The following is a 17,599-nucleotide window of genomic DNA, read 5'->3' on the forward strand; positions in this document are numbered from 1 at the left end:
GCCTAGCACCCAGCGGGGCACCGCAGCCCCGAGCCCCCGCTTGCTGACTGAGGGGCCGGCGGGCGGCCGCCATCTTGGGGGGCACCCTCGGGGCTGTGGGCGGGCGGGAGCGGGCACCGTGGGCTGCCCGGGGGGCCGGCGTGGAGCCGGTGCTGACAGGGATGCTCCCCCCGGGCGCTGAGGGGACTGCGGCGGGGGCACAGTGACGGGGCGGGGAGGCGGCGGAGGCAGGCGGAGGAGGACGACCCCGCCGCCACCGCACCGCCGGGCCCCTCGGCTCGGCTCCGCAGCCCTGAGGAGAGCCCCCCGCAGCGCCCGGCCGGTGGGCGGGCGGATAGGCGGACGGACAGGCGGCGGAACCAATGGCGGCGCTCCGCCCGCCCCCTTAGCCGGCGTTGGACCAATAGGGAGGCGCGGGGCGGGGCCAGGCGGGCCGCGCGGCGGGCGGGCGGCGGGCGGGCGGCAGTCGGCGCCGAGGCGCGGTGCGGTGCGGGTCGCGCCGGGTGGCTCCGCTCCGCTTCCCCTGCGCTTTCCTTCTCCCCCCCCCCCTTACCCCGGGCAGCGCCGCGGCCGCCGCTCTCCCCCCGGTCCCTTATGGAAGAGATGGAAGAGGAGCTGAAATGCCCGGTGTGCGGCTCCTTCTACCGCGAGCCCATCATCCTGCCCTGCTCGCACAACCTGTGCCAGGCGTGCGCCCGCAACATCCTGGTGCAGACGCCGGAGTCGGAGTCCCCGCAGAGCCGCCGCGCCTCGGGCTCGGCCGCCTCCGACTACGACTACCTGGACCTGGACAAGATGAGCCTCTACAGCGAGGCCGACAGCGGCTACGGCTCCTACGGCGGCTTCGCCAGCGCGCCCACCACCCCTTGCCAGAAGTCCCCCAACGGCGTCCGCGTCTTCCCCCCGGCCGCCCCGCCGCCGCCGCCCGCAGCCCTGGCCCCGCCGCCGCCGCCCCGCAGCGCCTGCCTGACGTGCCCGCAGTGCCACCGCAGCCTGGGCCTGGACGAGCGTGGCCTGCGAGGTTTCCCCCGCAACCGCCTTCTGGAGGCCGTCATCGACCGCTACCAGCAAGGGCGGGCGGCCGCGCTGCGCTGCCAGCTGTGCGAGAAGGCGCCCAAGGAGGCGGCCGTCATGTGCGAGCAGTGCGACGTCTTCTACTGCGAGCCCTGCCGCCTGCGCTGCCACCCGCCGCGGGGCCCGCTGGCCAAGCATCGCCTGGTGCCGCCGGCGCAAGGCCGGGTGAGCCGGCGCCTCAGCCCCCGCAAGATCTCCACCTGCACGGACCACGAGCTGGAGAACCACAGCATGTACTGCGTGCAGTGCAAGAGCCCCGTCTGCTACCAGTGCCTGGAGGAGGGCAAGCACTCCAGCCACGAGGTCAAGGCGCTGGGCGCCATGTGGAAGCTGCACAAGGTGAGCCCGGGGCTGCCTCGCCTCCGACGCGGCACCTGGACAAGCCCTGCGTTGGGGGGGGGTCTCCACATATACTGGGGTCACCATCCCGCCGTGGTTGGGGTCACCGTCCCCCCGCCGTGCCATCCATCCACCCGTGCCGGCACCCTCACCCTGCTGCTTTTGGTGGCCTCGCGCAGAGGAGGGCAGGAGATGCTCCCCAAAGCGCGCGGCGATGCCCACCGGGGCTGGCAGGGGTGCGGAGCTGGGAAGGCAGGCGGGAAGGATGCTGCCGGCAGGAGGGAGGCGTGAAATCTCGCCGGAGGAGGACGGGATGCGGTGCGGGGCTGCCGAGGAAGGGCTGCCTGCCTCCTCCTGCACACTGAGTCATCGGCAGGAGGAGGAGGAGGAGGAGGAGGGCCGGCAGCAGGGAGAGGTGCCTGTCCCTGCATGCTGATCAGCTGCGCTGGAGCGCGCTCGCTCCCACACGCGTCCTCGCTGGAGGAGAGGGTCCCAGCGCGGGAGGTGGGGACGCAGCCAACGCTGGCTCAGCGCCACCCGGTCCTCCCTCGCCTCCCTCCCTGCTCGCAGCACTAACCTCAGCTCACCTCCCTGGGGGAGCGGGGACGGAGGGGACGGGGACGTGGGTGGACAGGGCGCGAGGGGATGTGCCGCACTCCTCGGGCGAACACCGACACGATCCCCCCCTGCTCCAGCAGATGGGTGCCGGCAGGGGGAGGAGGTGGGGGACCCCGTGGCGAGGAGTCGGGGAGAGGTGGGGACGTGCGTGACCCTGCTGAAAGGGGCTGGGGGATCCCCCTCCGGGAGCACCTCTGCGTTGTGCTTCGGCTTGTGGCTCCCTGGGGGATGCAAGCGGCTGGGCTGCGGCTCCCTGACGTCTGCGGGGTCCGTGGGTGCTTGGCACCGTGCTGCTTGAGAGGGAAGGCTGGAGCGGAGGGAGGAAGGGAACGGCGGTGCCTGTTGCTGCTGGAAGCAGCTTGTCCTGGCCCCGTTTTCCTGGGAGCGCGGGGCCTCTTCTCCCCCAGCACGGTAGCTGTCAGACGCCGCGAGCATCTTGCCCGCCAGGAAACCCAGCGCGTGCTCGCCGCGTTAAAATCCCGGCGCCAGCTCTCCCGCGGGAACAGCCCGTTCTCCGGCGCCTGGCCCAGCGAAGGACGAAAGGCTTGGGGCTGTGCCGGCACGCAGCGGGACGGGAGCCGGCTCTGGCGCTCAGCGGTGGTCTTAAACAAGAGGAGTCTCACGGGCGCCGGGCCTTTTCGTAAGGCTCTGGCTGCAGCGCTGTGCTCCCGCTGGCCCGACGCCTTCCTGCTTTGATTTGGGTCCAGCGAGGCACTGAGATGCGCACGTGGGCGTCCGGGCAGCGTGGCGTGCGCCCAGGTACTTCAGGTTCTGTCCCTGCGGTCTTTAGGGTGGCACGTTCATGGGCGAGCGGTTAGCTTTTGTTTCGAGGTACCTTTTCGTGGGGGCTGAATCGATGTGGTGTTTCACTGATGCAGCCGACAGGCCCAGAAGTGCCGTGTTACTTGAACCGACGGGTTTTCGTGCGATTTCCTTGGTCGTCTCGAAAATTGGAGGGCGAAGGTGAGCCTGCGTTTCGGCAGCCTGTGTGCCTTCCTGGATGTGGCAGGGCAGGGATTTCCTGCCGTTTCACGGTGGTAGGGGAGGGAAAGAAGTCGGCTGGAGTTAAACACGGCAGCGTTGTGTAACTGAAGGAATAATTTCACCGCCAGAGCTCAGGGGTGCTCCGAGGGGCTGCGTAACAAAACCAAGGGCTTTGGACGGGTCAGGCTTTATGGACCTGGTGGGGACCAAGGCACCAGGACCACCGAACCACGTGGATCGGTTTGGGACCTGGTTGGAACCAAGGCACCTGCAGACTGGAGGTGGCGAGCCTCCTGCAAAACCGCCTCTGTGTCGCTCTGCGGGGAGGACAGGCCTCTGGCGGCAAGACAAACTCACCAAGAAGGAGACTGCCCCTCTTCGCCTCGTCCTTTTGCTGAGGTGAGTGGCTGTAAGGAGCGCTGCAGCTCGTAGGAGAGGGCGGAGGGGCCGGCTCCTGCCTTCTCTCCTGTGATTACCACGCTGCTCTGCGCTAAATAATCTTCGCGGTGCGTCTGTGCTCGTAATTCCTGACCTGAGAAGAATCTGCGATTCTCGCCGGAGTCTGCGATGCCCTGAGGGTGCTTTGATGAACGGTTGCTGCTGAAAGCTGTGTTCGTGCATCGCTACCTGCCCTGCCCGGCCCTGGGCACTGCTGCTAAGTGCGGTGTGCTCTGCCTCGGGATGGACACCAGAGGGGTTCCGCACATCTCTTTGGGAACGGCTCCGTTTTTTTGCTTTCCTCTGATAGAGAGCTGATGGCGTGGTTCTTGCAGATGGTGGTTTCAGGATAATCAGTGCTGAGATGCGGTAAAGCGTAATTCAGGGAGCTAGGGTTCCTAAGCCGGGCACAGGTCGCGGGGAATCCTCGCTTTTCCTGTCGTCCTGCCAGGACAGCTGTCGGGAGAGGGGGGAATATTCAGAGAGGGATGAGAGGGGAGCGGGGCTTTGATCTGAATTGGCCTGGTTTGGTACATACGTTGCAGCGGTCGGATTTCACCCTGACGAGATGTAGTGCCGCTTGTCATGTCAAAGGCAGAAACACAAGATGGAGCTGGATCGTGCATTCGCTGCACATTCGAGGCCCTCTTGCTAGAGCTCGCTAACGGTGGTGTCTATAAATACATATTTATTTATTTCAGACAAACTGAAGGGTTACGGTTGCGGGTTTCCGTTCCAGAGGTTCGTGGGGCTCAGCCTCTTTTCTTCACCAGCACCTTTCCCGTTCCTTTGCCTTAAACCAGGGCCGTTTTCTCTTTTACCTCGATGCTAAAAGTGGAGCGGGTGAGGCGCCTGCCCGGAACCCTCTTGCAGCGAAGCAGGAACAGGCCCTGATGCCGGCAGAAGGTGCACGGTGCCCTCGGTTTTACTTTCAGCCAGGATTTTCCAGACCGGGATGAGTTTACCCGGGCTGCAAACACAGACTGTCCTCAGACTGCAAGTCCCCGTGGCATCTCGGCGCAGGTTGCTGTAGAGACCAGCCTGTAAACTGAAGGTAGCCCCCTGCTGAGCCGGCTGCAGTGACCGTTAGCGGTCAGAAGCTAATTAGCAGCAGCTAATTAGCCTCGGCTCCTCCAGACTGCCACTGGCCCAGGTGGGGCGCAGGGGAAACTCCTTTACGAGTCAGAAATCCCATGGGCTCTGACTGCATTGCACGTCTGGGGCACACCAGGGGCTGGGAACACGCTGCCCGTGCCTGTTAGTTTCTGCCTGGGGGCAGAAGGAACATTTCGGGGGGCTGATTTCTTGCGGCGCTGCTGCTGGGCCCGTAGGAATTCCTGCAGCCTGTGGGGAAACCCCCGGGAGCTGCTGCCGCACAAAGGCCTGTTTGCTTTTGCAAAATATTTGCTGCTAAAACAGAAGCGGCGAGGATCCTTAACCTCCTCCCGTTGCGCTTTCCCAAGCCTGGCTGCGAGGGCCCTGCCAAATCCCAGCACCTTTGCCCTGTCGGCTGCCGCCTGCAGTGCGGGGTGTCTCCTTCCTTCCCCGGGAACGCCAGGCAGCCCCCCCAGGGCGTTTTCCTGGGGGTGCCGAGCAGGCTGAGGTGCTTGGAAGCCACAAAAAGCAAGGGACGGCGCCGAGGTCAGTGGATTTACACCGGCTCCGTGTGTCCTGCAGGCGATGCTGCCTTTGTATTAGCATTTATTTAGAAAAGAGCCTTCTGTCGGGCCACCCTTCCCTCTGCACTTACCTCGGCTAACAGAGTAAGGAGCATCCAAGAATAGCTCATTAATCACAGGTAATGTGGGACGGCAAGTTCTGCAGCATGTTCTTGGAGCTAATGCGGCATCCCCTGGATGCCAGGAGGCATCCGCTTAGGTCTGTGCAGCTGAAAATGGGCCCAGGGCTGTCTTGGAGTGGGTGTAAATCGCTGCGGCTCCATCAGCTCCAGCGGGAAGCCCTAAAATACAGGGACTCGAGAGGGCAACGCTGTGCTGCGCCATCCAAAAGTTCCTGTGCCCTGGATATCTCAACCCTTTCCCATTCTTTCCGCATGGAGGTACGTTGGATTTTTAATTCTGGCCACTTCACAAATGAAGGATCCCGTGAACTTGGTAATTTTGGCTGAGCTTACAGTGGTGGGAGTCAGGAGCGCCTCAGGGGAGGCGAGTGAAAATCCAGCAGTGAGAAATGAGCCCATGGACTAATTCTTGTCTTTTTCTCCCGGAAATGTCAACAGGTGGCAGTGTGTCATCCGGGGAGTCTCCTGACACTGCATCCGTAGCTGGGAAAGCAGGAGAATTAGTAAGCATTAAGAACAAACACTGCTCCTGGTGTTAAGTAAATGATACGAGAGTGAGAAAAAGGCATTGCTGTTTGTTTACCGGCGTTGCAAGCTGTGCCAGCAGCCAGCGCTGCAGCTAACGGCGGTGCGGGGTGGATCTTGGTCAGAAGCACATTCTCCAGAGGCTTTTGCTGCTGCTCTCTGCTTTGCTGCTTTCTGCCGTCCTAAATAAAGCGCCCCAAAGTTCAGGTTTTTACAGTGAAAACCTTGCTTGGTGTCTCTTGTTAGAACCTGGTCTGCGGGTGAACACAGAACCCCATCGTTCATCTTCACGACAATGTTATGGGTGGCTTTTTTAACAACTCGTATTTGGTTAAGGAATTAAAAAATGTTTATTAGAGGATCTGAGGAGGCTTGTAGCGTGCTTTCTAGAGAGCCAGCACATAGCACTTGGAGATATTTTCATTGTCTTTCCTAAAGGCTGAAGAAATGTCCCGCATCACCTGATTGTATGATTCACGTACTTATTCTTCTAAAGCAGACCAATTTTGATTTGCCCATGGTCTCCCTGGCTATATCAACGGGTAATTAAAAATTAAAAGGTAGATCACTGCATCTCCTGCCCTGTTCCCTGCTCTGTTTGTCTCGGGGAAGGCATTCTGCGTGGCCGGGTATGCGTTGCGCCTTCACTGTCTGAATTATTTAATTAGCTTCTAAGTAAGCCAGCTCGCTCTGTGCCCATTCAGATCGTCCTGCTGGGATGGATGGGATAAATGGCTATTTAGAGGAAGCCAAACAAAGCCAGCGGTGTCAATCCCTGGTGAACCTAGCTCAGGTCACCTACGAGAAGGATGGCAGAGGGTGGCGTGCTGCAAGTCCGCTCCCTGTGAAGGGGGTGAAGCGTCCGACCAAGGCTCCAGACAAAAGGCTCTCAAGTTCTAAAGGACAGTTCCAGCTGTACCAAAAAGGCAGCAGGTTGGTAAGCCAGTGCTCTGGGACCTCTGGTGTGAGGCGGCTTACAGAACAAGGGTCCCCGCTGAGATTTGGCCTCGTGGTCCTGGCCAAATAACTCATGAGGCTCCCTGGTCCGTCCTTCTTCCCTAACCTGGACTCCTCTATCTTGTCCAAAGCTGCCTCTTACACATGCACGTTCAGCACAGCCCCTCTCCTCCAGCCCAGCAGCCTGGTCGTCCTCTAACGCAGGTAAATATCCAGGCACCTTTTCTGTTTTCTGTAATATTCTGAGAGCTTTGCACAAAGCAGAGGGCATGACAGCTGTGATGAAATCCCTCCGAGGCCGTAAGGGGAGCTGCAGCCTCCCTCCCCGGGAGAGCACGTGCGTTGTGCTTAGTGTGGGATGGAAGTCGCAGGGATTGCAGGGCACGGCTAAATGCTTTCGTGAGCTGGGGCGTCGGAAATGGCGAACTGCTGAGAGCCCTTCGTGTGCAAACGGCATCGGGTCAGCTCCATGCAGCGTGAGAGCCGGCATTGTCCTTGGCTCGGGGTGACAAATGTCACCCCGTTTCCTTGGGGCAGGGCTCTCCCTTTGTCAGGGTGCAAAGTGGCAGCGTAAAACAAGCCTTGACCTTCATGGCAGAGCCAGCACGGGTCCAGGCTTGCTGTCTGGGGAAGCAAAGTGCCTTTGACTGTCCCCACGTGTGTCGTGTTGGTGCTCCTGTGTAGTTCCTCCGCCTGCCCCTTACGCCGCCTTCCATCACAGCCAGCCCTTCGTGAGAGCCTTGTCCAGGAGGAGCGGCGGTGGCTCAGCTCGTGCAGCTCAGGCATGGCCAAGTTGTCCTCTTCCCATCCTGTAGCAGCACTTTTTCCACCCCAACATCAAATTCCCAGGAGGTGAGGACCTGACCGGGTCTGTGCCACAGCCAGCCGCGGCTCCGTGACTCAGAGCTAGCGCCTCGATGCAGTTCCTCATCTGTGAGATTATTTCTCGCCTCCCCTGGAGCCCTGCAGCAACAACTCGTTACTGACTAAGAAATCCCGTACTCCCAAAGAGCTTTGCTTGGGGTCCTTTTAAATTTTTCCCCTCGGGCTGATGGGCAGGACGGAGGGGAGCCGAGCGCTGCCCCTTCTTCCCCCCCGCCCTGCGGGTGATGGATCACAGAATCACAGAATCGTCTAGGTTGGAAGAGACCTCCAAGATCCCAGTCCAACCTCTGCCCTAACACTAACAAGTCCTCTGCTAACCCATATCACTGAGCTCTACATCTAAACGTCTCTTAAAGACCTCCAGGGATGGTGACTCCACCACCTCCCTGGGCAGCCCATCCCAATGCCTAACAACCCTTTCAGTAAAGAAGTTCTTCCTAACATCCAACCTAAACCTCCCCTGGTGCAACTTTCGCCCATTCCCCCTCGTCCTGTCACCTGGCACGTGGGAGAACAGACCAACCCCCACCTCGCTACAGCCTCCTTTAAGGTACCTGTAGGGTGCGATAAGGTCACCCCTGAGCCTCCTCTTCTCCAGGCTGAACAAGCCCAGCTCCCTCAGCCGCTCCTCGTAAGACTTGTTCTCCAGACCCCTCACCAGCTTGGTCGCCCTTCTCTGGACTCGCTCGAGCACGTCCATGTCCTTCCTGTAGCGAGGGGCCCAAAACTGAACACAGTACTCGAGGTGCGGCCTCACCAGAGCCGAGTACAGGGGCACAATCACTTCCCTAGCCCTGCTGGCCACACTGCTTCTTATACAGGCCAGGATGCCGTTGGCCTTCTTGGCCACCTGGGCACACTACTGGCTCATATTCAGCCGACTATCAACCAACACTCCCAGGTCCTTCTCTGCCAGGCAGCTTTCCAGCCACTCATCTCCCAGCCTGTAGCTCTGCTTGGGGTTGTTGCGCCCCAGGTGCAGGACCCGGCACTTGGCCTTGTTGAACTTCATACAGCTGACCTCAGCCCATCGCTCCAGCCTATCCAGACCCTCCTGCAGAGCCTTCCTGCCCTCGAGCAGATCGACACACGCACTTAGCTTGGTGTCATCTGCAAACTTACTGAGGGTGCACTCGATCCCCTCATCCAGATCATTGATAAAGATATTGAAGAGGACCGGCCCCAGTACCGAGCCCTGGGGGACCCCACTAGTGACCAGAAATGCTGGCGCGGAGCCTGGGGAGGCGAAGTGCCTCGTGCTGGGCTCCGGGAGCTGCCGACCAGGGGACCGGTGGGTCGATCCACCCGTGGCTCTCTTGCTCTCCCGTTGAGGGGTGAAGGACAGGCTGCAGCAGCTCGGGGGGGCCCCTACTCGCTTCTCGAGCCAGCTCGGCCCCACGGGCGCACGCTAAAGACTAAAATCTGGCTTGAACCATGCTTGCGATTGAGCTGGAGTCGTTTTGGGGTTCAGGCGGGTCGGTGGGCTCCAGTATGCTGTGACAACCAGTGCGGGCGGGTTTGGCTTGGAAACAACCCCGTTTCTGCTCAGGCATAAGGCATTTCTTCAACTATAGCACGGTTCTCAGTGCACAGCGAGTGAGGGCACAGTGAAGTGCAGCAGGAGGGGAACAAGCCGTGTCCTCTCGGTGGTCTCCTGAGATTATGCGAGCAGGTTGTCCGAGGGAACAGTGTCAGAGCTCACGGAGCTGTTCGTCTGCTGCCTCAGCTGGCGTTTAGCTCGTGCTTCCCGGGTTTGACCTCAAGAGTTGCGCAGCTCCCCGGGTGCTGGTGGCTGCTTGGTGCAGCTTCACCTGTGAGCAGACGGTGTCGGGGAGCGACATCTGGCTGCTCTCGGGCTGTCTGAAGGTGCTGGGCATGAAGTACGGAGACGGGACGCTTTTACGGTGCTGCCGCAGCTCCTGGGACGGCTTGCAGCTCTGCAGAGGCACGGTGGATATGGTCGAATGCCGTCGAGTGCCGTGGTTTGTTCCAGCTCTGCTCTGTGTGCCGCAATTTGTATTTTAACTAATTGCAAGCCACGATGTCCACAGGCAACTCCTGCTTTTGGGTGCCTCGAACTTGCTACGCCTTTATTAACTCTTACGTGAATTTCTCTAAGTGCCTCGTGCTCACACCCTGAGAACCACTTTAAGTGGCTTCTTTAAAGTTTTAAGGCAGTCAAAAGTGCCCGTTATGCCTGAAATTTGTCCCCCGAGTGGGTCTAGAGGATGCTGCTAGCATCAGTCGGTGCTGTCGGCAGCGCGCCGCTGAGTGCTTCATCATCCCCCCGTCCACAAAGGTTCCTCGGCGCTTGGTTCCTTTCCAGTTAATTGGCGGAGACTCCCTGCTACAGAGAGTAATTATACTGTCAAATGAAAGGCAAGGTGCTAGCCAGAAAATCGGCCGTTGGAGCTCGGATTTAATCGGGAAGCCGGCACGGGGAGGATGGGTGGCGGCGTTTGTCCTCCCCCAGCACGTGGCCCGGAGCTTTCCGGCAGAGATCACCAGAGCTGCCCGAAGGCAGCGGGATTTACGCACAGCCGCCTGCAGGTGGGTGAGCTGGTCGTGGAACAGTCCCCTTCTAGTGAACATGGTCTTCATCACCTCGTGCCTTACGAAGAGCGAAACGAGGGTAATTTAAAAAGAAGGCGCACGAGCAGAGGTTATATTCGTGCAGCCGCCCCGTGCTGAACTGTTCAGAAGCAGCCGGGCAGGGGCTGTGCTTCGTGGTGCCTTCCCTCCAAGGGCCCTTTCCCGAACCTGAGAAACCGTCCGCTTTACTTGAACGTGCCCCGAAATGCGTTCCCTTTACTAAATACAAGGAAGCTTGCGGGCCCAACGTGGTCACCCGGCGCTGAGCGCCGCGGAGCCGTGCCGACTCGGGCTGCCCGGCTCTCTGCTCTCATCCACCACCTACCGATGACGGCGCCTGCCGGGGGTACAGAGCAGAGCTACGCGCCTAATGACCGCCTCTGTGAAAAGCTTTTAACCTCAGCAAAATGTTTACGGGATCAATATTTATGATGTCGCAGCCGTTTGGTTTAAACAGACGGTTTGCTTGGCTTGGCGGTCTCCGAGTGGATTTGCGGCTGCAGTCGGAAGGAGCCCGGAGATGTGAGTGGTAGTGCAGAGGTGGGATGGGTGGGTAATTTAGGGACGTATCTGCTTCCTTCCTTCGTGCAGCCATCCCTGCTGTTGGGAGTAACCGTGGTGGCTCGAAGCGATGGACTCCTTCAGCGTAAGGCTGGGGGAATTTGGCTCTGGAGATGTACCTGCGGCCGGCAGGTGATTTATAGAACAGCCTGAAGGCAGTAAGCTGTTACGCACCGTTTTGCACGTGCATAAATACATCGATCTACCTTCTCGTTCCTGGGAATGCCTGATTCATCTACGAATATCTGATTCATCCGATTCATCAGACGGCCGATGCATGGATGGATGTTTTCGGTGTGTGCTCGGTAATAGCCGGAGCCTGCAGCTGAGCACCAGCAGCACCGCTGCCCTCGACGGGGCAGGATGCGGGCGCTCTGTTCCCAGGGGATGCCACAACCTGCACGTGATGGGCAGAGGAAGAGCGGCCGGGCGGGAGGAGAAGGGCCCCTTTGTCCTGCTCGGAGGCGGTTTTGGCCCCGGCTCGGCACAGCCGCTGCACGTGCGCCCTGCAGCAAGCCCCGGGGTCATTTCCCAGCGGTTTCCAGCGAGCGAGCTCAGCTGGGAGAGGCCGGGTCAGACCCGAGCTCCTTCTCTGCACGTGTGAAACCCGGGGGTCACAGCGGGGCCACCCGGGCTGATGCTTGGGAGCTAATTAAGAGTCAGGGCTAATGAGCTCAGGCAGAGCGCTGGGCTAATCCCGCTAGGCTGGCTCTGTTCAGCCGCATCCGCAGGGTGGGCGGCGCAGCTCAGACACCTGCAGGAGTCTCTGCATCCTCTTCTGCACCCCGCGAGCCTGCCTGATGAAACCGATGCTGGTCACAGCACCGTGAGCACTTCCACACTCCGTGAAGCCCCTCCGCTTCGTGTACAGGTGCTGCTCGACTGCGCCGTGTCCTGAGCAGGGGCTCCTTGCTGTGCATTAAGCAGCAGGAGGAGTGAAACTCGGCCGAGGTTCCCCTCTGCTGCCGCTCGTCCACGGAGCCCAGCAGCGGGGAGAAGAAAGAGCATTTCAGCGAGCTGCTCCCGGCCCTGCCAGCACGCCGTGCTGTGTTTGCTCTCCGCACCCAGCAGACCCTCTCCCATTCTCTTTAAAGTTTGTTTTAGCCGCGGCAGAGCTGAGAACCGGAGAAGAGCTCCCGAGACGCCGAGCGCCGTCCCTGCGAGCTGGCCAGCGTGGTGCTGCGTTTGAAGCCGAGCTTATAAATATTAGCAAAGCACCTCCTTCCCGAGAGTTTTAAACCCTCTGAGGGTTTGTTGGAAGTTACTTTCCTCTGAATTACACCGTGACTTAAGAAGAGCTCTTCAGCCCAGTGAGAAGAGTGGGGCTCTTCGCCCACTTTGCGAGTTGAGTGGTCTCTGCCTGTCAAAACACGTGGCACAGGGTCTCCGTAGACCCTTTTAAATACAGATTTGTTGTAAAAGAGGTGTCAAATTTATCACTTCCTAACGTGTTTGTACATTTATGGTGTAAAAGCGTTTTATTTTGTTGGAAGTGAAGTGCTGCAAAGCCTCGTGTGCCCTTCGGGATGCTGCCTGCTGATCCCGTCTGCGGCCCCTGCCTTAAAAGTGGAGCTGACCACTTGGTGTGCCCCCTGCGAGCTAAACCCCTCTCATTCCCTCCTTCCCCGCTCATATTTAAATTATGAGAGTTTCTGCATTTTTTCCTCCACCTCGACAGCCGTCACATTAAAATACATTCCCACTGGTTAGTTTCTTTGCAACAGGAGGGACAGAGACCGAGGTGATGGGCTGCTATTTTCGTGGTCTCTACTGACCAGGAGGTGCTGTGCATCCCACGTCTGGTCCTTGGGCTCCTCAGGGCACTGGGTGCCTCGCCCCCATGCCAGCTGCTAAGGGCTTAAATGATTTCCTATCCCACATTTTACCTGCTCAAGTTTGTAACAGAAGAAGGGAGCAGAGCCTCCTGCGAGGCGGTCTGCCACTGCTGGAGGTAAAGGAGACCTGCCTTCTGCTCCCCGGCACGACCAGGATGGAAGCTGGAGGTAGATGTGCCCGGGCCTTCAAAGGGGCCATCGTCAGCTGGAAGAAATCCTGGGCATGGTGAGCACGTTGCCACGGTCTTGTGGACTGTGGACTTGCTTGTCCTCCCTGAGACTTGCCTCCCTCTCTTGCTGCTGCCCTCCTTCTCCTGCCTTTCCCATCTTTCCCCCTCCTCCGTCTGCCTGTGCCAAGTTCCCTCTCCCTGGGGCTCTGGTGGTCTCGGCCCCTTTGCAGTCCGGCGCCTGTCCTTGCTCCTTTCTTTAAGGTCTTGGGAGCACTTCTTTCTTTCCTTTAAAAAAAAAAAAACCACAAAACTATTACTGGAGTAAACGTGAATTATTCCCCCCTCCCGTCCCTTGGTACTCCCTGGGTTCTCCACTTCTTCATAAATACTCCTGAATGGTTCAGCGGGTCCATTAACTGCTCTCCTCGTGGCACCGAGATGAATCGCTCGGCCCCAGCGATTCGGGGTAGCCTTCAGCGCTGAGCCGCGGGTCCCCTCGCCTCCTTGCTCGCTGTAGGCACGCTGACAGGTCCTTCGTTACTTCCTAATTAGCCACTTGTCCTTTCTTATTAAAGAATAATTTTTTAAAGGGACGCATTAGCCCAGCTCCTCGCAAATTATTGATTTATTATTCTCCAGTTGTTATTAATGGGTCTACAGTCTTCTCATAATCCATCCGGTCTGGTTGGGATGTCCCGGTAGCGATATCCCCCTCCCCTGCCCACCTCCATCGTAGTTTCACGCCGCCTTTGAAGGCTTTTGTCACCTGTGCCACCCTGATTTCCACTGAAAATCTTAGCGGGGCTCCCGGGAGGCCACTTGAAACACGTCCCCCACGCACAAGGGAGCGGGCTTTCCACGGAGCTCCTTCCCACATCGTATCAAGCTGAAAACCTCGGAGGTTTTAAACCTTCGCGAAATTCAGAGCGAAGCCCAGAGGCCGATCGATCCACGTGCGTCGTGACGTCCCGCCTCCCGCTGCTGCTGGGGCTGCCTGGTAGCAGCAACCGTATCAAAAGCAGAGAGCATCAAATTAGGAATAATTAGCTGATGTTCTGCCGCCAGCGGAGTCTTGTCTGCCAGCGAGTGCCGGTAAGGCAGCGACGTCCCGGCGTTGGTGCTGTCTGTGCCGAGCGGGCTGGCCGGCAAATGGGGTGGGTTGGGTGAATGAGGGGGACTCGGTAAATGGGGTGGGCTCATCTCATGGGGCTGGTGGCAAACCCCAGCCCACTGCTCCTTCCTGGCCGTGAGGGAGAGCCCAGGAGAGCTGCTAGACCCGCTCGGCTCCCCCGCGCCGCGTTCGGCTGCTGGCGCTGGGCTGCTCGTTACGCAGAGCGGCTCCGGGGATTTAACCAGGCCTCCAGCGTTAAACGCGAGCTTTAAAGCACTAGCCAAGGGCTACGTTTAGAAAAAAAAAATGAATAAAGAACCCGCATCCTCCTAAAAATGTCGGAGAAGCAAGGGGGGTTGCTGCGTCCTCTACGGACAGGCGGGCAGTGGGGTGTCCGCCAGGAGACGGTACCCCGTGGGTCATTGGTCACGGCACGGCTGATCAAAGACCTCGGAGGAGCGTACGAGAAACTCTCCAAAAGAGGGTCCTGGCGGTAGGAGAGATTCACTCCTGATCTCCTGAAGAGAGGCAGGGGGGTCCCCCCGGGAGCACAGGGGGTTGGTGCCCTCCACAGCCCACCAAGTTGTTCAGCCCGGCACCGGTGCGGCTGGAGGACGGTGCCAGCGCTCCTAGCACGCGGGGAGAGCAGCCGGGGGTGACCCTGGGGCTGGAGGGGAAAAAAGGAAAGAACCGGAGGCTCCAACGGAGAGGTTGGAGGGGGGAATTGTGAGGATGGCCTTCAAGGTTACTGCAGGCAGTCGCAGGCTTTGCATTTTCATGAGCACGACAAGGCGTTTGCCCTTGAGTTGTAGTGGGTGGAAGCGCAGTTACGTTTCCCCTTCTGCCACAGTAGGTTTTGTGATTAGGAATTTGGCCATAATAGCCAGTAGAAGTGCTAGTGGCACCAAATACCACCTCCTTCAGCGGGTATTAGCCGGTATCACACCGGGGAATGTTAAACTGGGAAAGGCAGCCCGAGGCTGAGCGCCTTTCGTCTTGGGACAGCGGTGGAAGGGACCAGCTGGGGGCTGCAGCCCTCCAGTGCTGATGTGGTTCACTTCAATGCGTGCCAGCCTGCCCTCTGCAAGGTGGCTAAGAGCAAATATCCAGAAGGAGCCCTCACAGAAAATGCAGGATCTCGTAGCTGGGTGGGACTTCGCTTGGGCCAAGGTAAGATTTGGGTGGGAGAGAGCTCTGGAACGCCTCGGTCTGCACCAACAGGAGATGATAGCCGTGGGCTTGCCCAGCTGCTCCTCTGTGGTAGAGCAGGGCTCGGGCTCCAGGCCCGCAGACAACACATCAGGACCACCCTGAGCTCACCCCATAGCTGCCCCTCCACGGGGGACCTCGTGGCCACCACCAGCAGTGGTGCCAAGTCGCTCGCGCCAGCCCCAGCGGATGAGTTTTCTCGCCCCAGCCCTACAGGAGCAGCGGCTGCCGGCCGATCGCCACCCTGGGATGCGCCTTGCTGCCCCGGTGGGTCCTGCCCCGATGCGGTTTGCATTTCTGGGCCATTAAATGTCAAAGCAAAGTCAGGATGCTGGCTGGCCGTCAAGCCTATTTCCGGCCGCACCGGGCTGCAGCACGCAGATGGTTATTAAAGGCTACGGGGCGAGACAAAAGGGTGGCCAACGCACCAAGTGCGGGAGGAGGAATCACCCCATGGGGCTCGCAGCCTGCTTTCTCAGACGCCCCTGTGTTTGGGGAAGGGTTGGTAAAAGTCACTGTTTGTGCAGTTAATCGGGTTTAAATTTAACTCCGGAGTAATCAGATTGAAAGACTTAATGCAATAATGGGATGGCGGAGCTGGGGTGCGAGGAGCCGTGCAGGGAGGCTGAGTGGGGAGGGGATAATTGGGCTGGAGGCAAGTGGGGCGTGATTTTAAGGCAGCGAGAGTAAGGTCTGTGGTGGGCACCTTCCTGGGCACAGGGCTGTGTGGGGACACGTGGCAGGGTGCCTGGGGGGCGCTTGGTGCTTGCAGCCACACTCCTGCACTAGCTGCAACCCCAAAAACTGGGTGTGCTGATCTCCTGGCAGCTTAGACTGCAGGCTGGTGGTCTCGTCCTGTTTGCACGCTTGTGCGCCCGCAGCGCCTTCATTTTGTGTGTGGAACAGGCCCTTGGGACCATAACCGGAGCCTTTGCATACGTGTTTTTCCGTGCAGTGTGGAGGAAAACAGGTAGGGTTTGTCCGGTGGGATTTACCCTACCGTTGGCAGGGACATCTTTAGATTTTCTGATTAAGAAGCAGCAGCAGCAGTTCGTGCCGTTCCCACCTAGCCAGACCCAAACCTGCCCCGACCACAAGTGTTTCAGAGCTCCTCGGCCTTTCCTGGCAGCCCTTCCCCTAGTGCCCGTTTGTTCTGCGTAAGTAAGAGCATTTCACAGCTCGGTCCCCTGGTGTCACCAGCAGCTCATCCCATCGCACACCCGTTCTCGAGCCCCTTCGGGCACGGGGTGGCCGAGCTGGAGACGTGGCCACCGTGTCCCAGCGGTCGGGTGACAGCCAGCACCGGGGGAGGCTGCGTGTGGGGCTGTCCCGGAGCTCGGGGGACGCAGCGAGGGCCCCACACCGCTCCCCTGGGTCTGGGAAGCAGGAATCCAGGGCTTGGAGGCTTGCTGAGAGCCAAGGGAAAACGCCACGAGGAGCAGAGACCTGGGCAGGGACCAGCTGCTGCGGAGATTAGCTGCCGAGCAGCCTTCTCAGGAAATGCAGTGTCTGGCTTTATTAACTGCCTTCTCTCTAATTAAGGCTGTGCATTGGGTTTATTACTCTCTAAAACAATAACAATGCTATTTCAGTGATTGCCTGGGATGTGGGGGATCTCGCTCGATGAGACACTTCCTCCTGACCTGCAGAGTCCTCCTCCAGGAGCTGAGCCCTGCTTTCCAAGGCCGATTCTAACTAGATGGGTTGAGTGTTATTACTCTCGATATTTTCGGTGCGCTGGCTGCCCCAACAGCTGTGCCCCAGACGGGTGGATAACTCCGTCAATAAACCATCGTTCTGATTCCCTCCTGGATGCTCACTCGGGGCTGGTTTTGCACTGGGAGGGCTCCAAAGGGAAACAGCATCCAGCAGCAGCTCCGGGTAAGGTGCGCCGCACTTGCTGGGGCACCGGGACGCCAATTTCTGCGGTTTCCCTTCAGCACAGGCTTGTGTTTTTTTCCTAGCAGCCCGTCTGCAAGTTGTCCTGCCCTTTATCATCCTTAGGAGAGGGAAATCTGTCGACGAGGCCCGAATCTGCCTTTTCCCCAGGCAGCCCGGGTGGCGCTCGGGGGATGCCAGCTCGGTGTGTCGGTACCCATGCCCTCGGACCTGCCCTGACCGATTTCAGGCCATTTTCTCTGCCACCTGGGCTCAACCCCGATCTGCTCATCTCAAGCACGAGGCCACGGTGCATCTCCGGTGACACGGCCCAAACGGCGTGGAGCTGCACCCAGGCCAATTAGCTGGGCGTGCTAACGAGGCTGATGGGCCGTGCTGGGTGGTGCTGTGCCCCCCGACACCGCTGCGTGGCCGGAGCGGTGAGCAGTTGGGGCGCTCTCTCCTCCTCGTCTGTGGTTCTCCTCTCTCGGCACGAGGGCACGGGGAGCTCTCCGCAGCCTGGATCCGCGCCCATCTCCTCTCTCGTTTCCGGACCCCTCCAGCTGGGTTCAGCTCCAGATGAACCCAGCTACCCAGCAGAGGATGGATCTCCTCCCGGCTC

At 59.5% G+C, this 17,599-nt stretch overlaps 1 protein-coding gene across 26 annotated transcripts in view; it reads left to right on the top strand.

Moving 5' to 3' along the window:
* Positions 1-456: 456 nt before the first annotated feature.
* TRIM9 (tripartite motif containing 9) overlaps positions 457-17,599 on the top strand; it is a 46,403-nt gene continuing 29,260 nt past the window's right edge. For 8 of the 26 annotated variants that reach the window (XR_013951447.1, XR_013951448.1, XR_013951449.1 and 5 more), the window contains exon 1: positions 460-1,413. Coding sequence is in view for 19 of the 26 variants with exons in the window: in XM_080592679.1 (XP_080448805.1) it covers positions 595-1,413 (819 nt within the window). In the remaining 7 variants the exon portion in view is untranslated. Of the gene's footprint in view, positions 1,414-17,599 lie in introns of all 26 variants that reach the window. The other 18 variants (XM_080592685.1, XM_080592686.1, XM_080592684.1 and 15 more) reach the window with 8 other exon arrangements.

The sequence above is a fragment of the Anser brachyrhynchus genome (genome assembly GCF_964034855.1).
Source record: "Anser brachyrhynchus genome assembly, chromosome: 5".
Taxonomy (NCBI): domain Eukaryota; kingdom Metazoa; phylum Chordata; class Aves; order Anseriformes; family Anatidae; genus Anser; species Anser brachyrhynchus.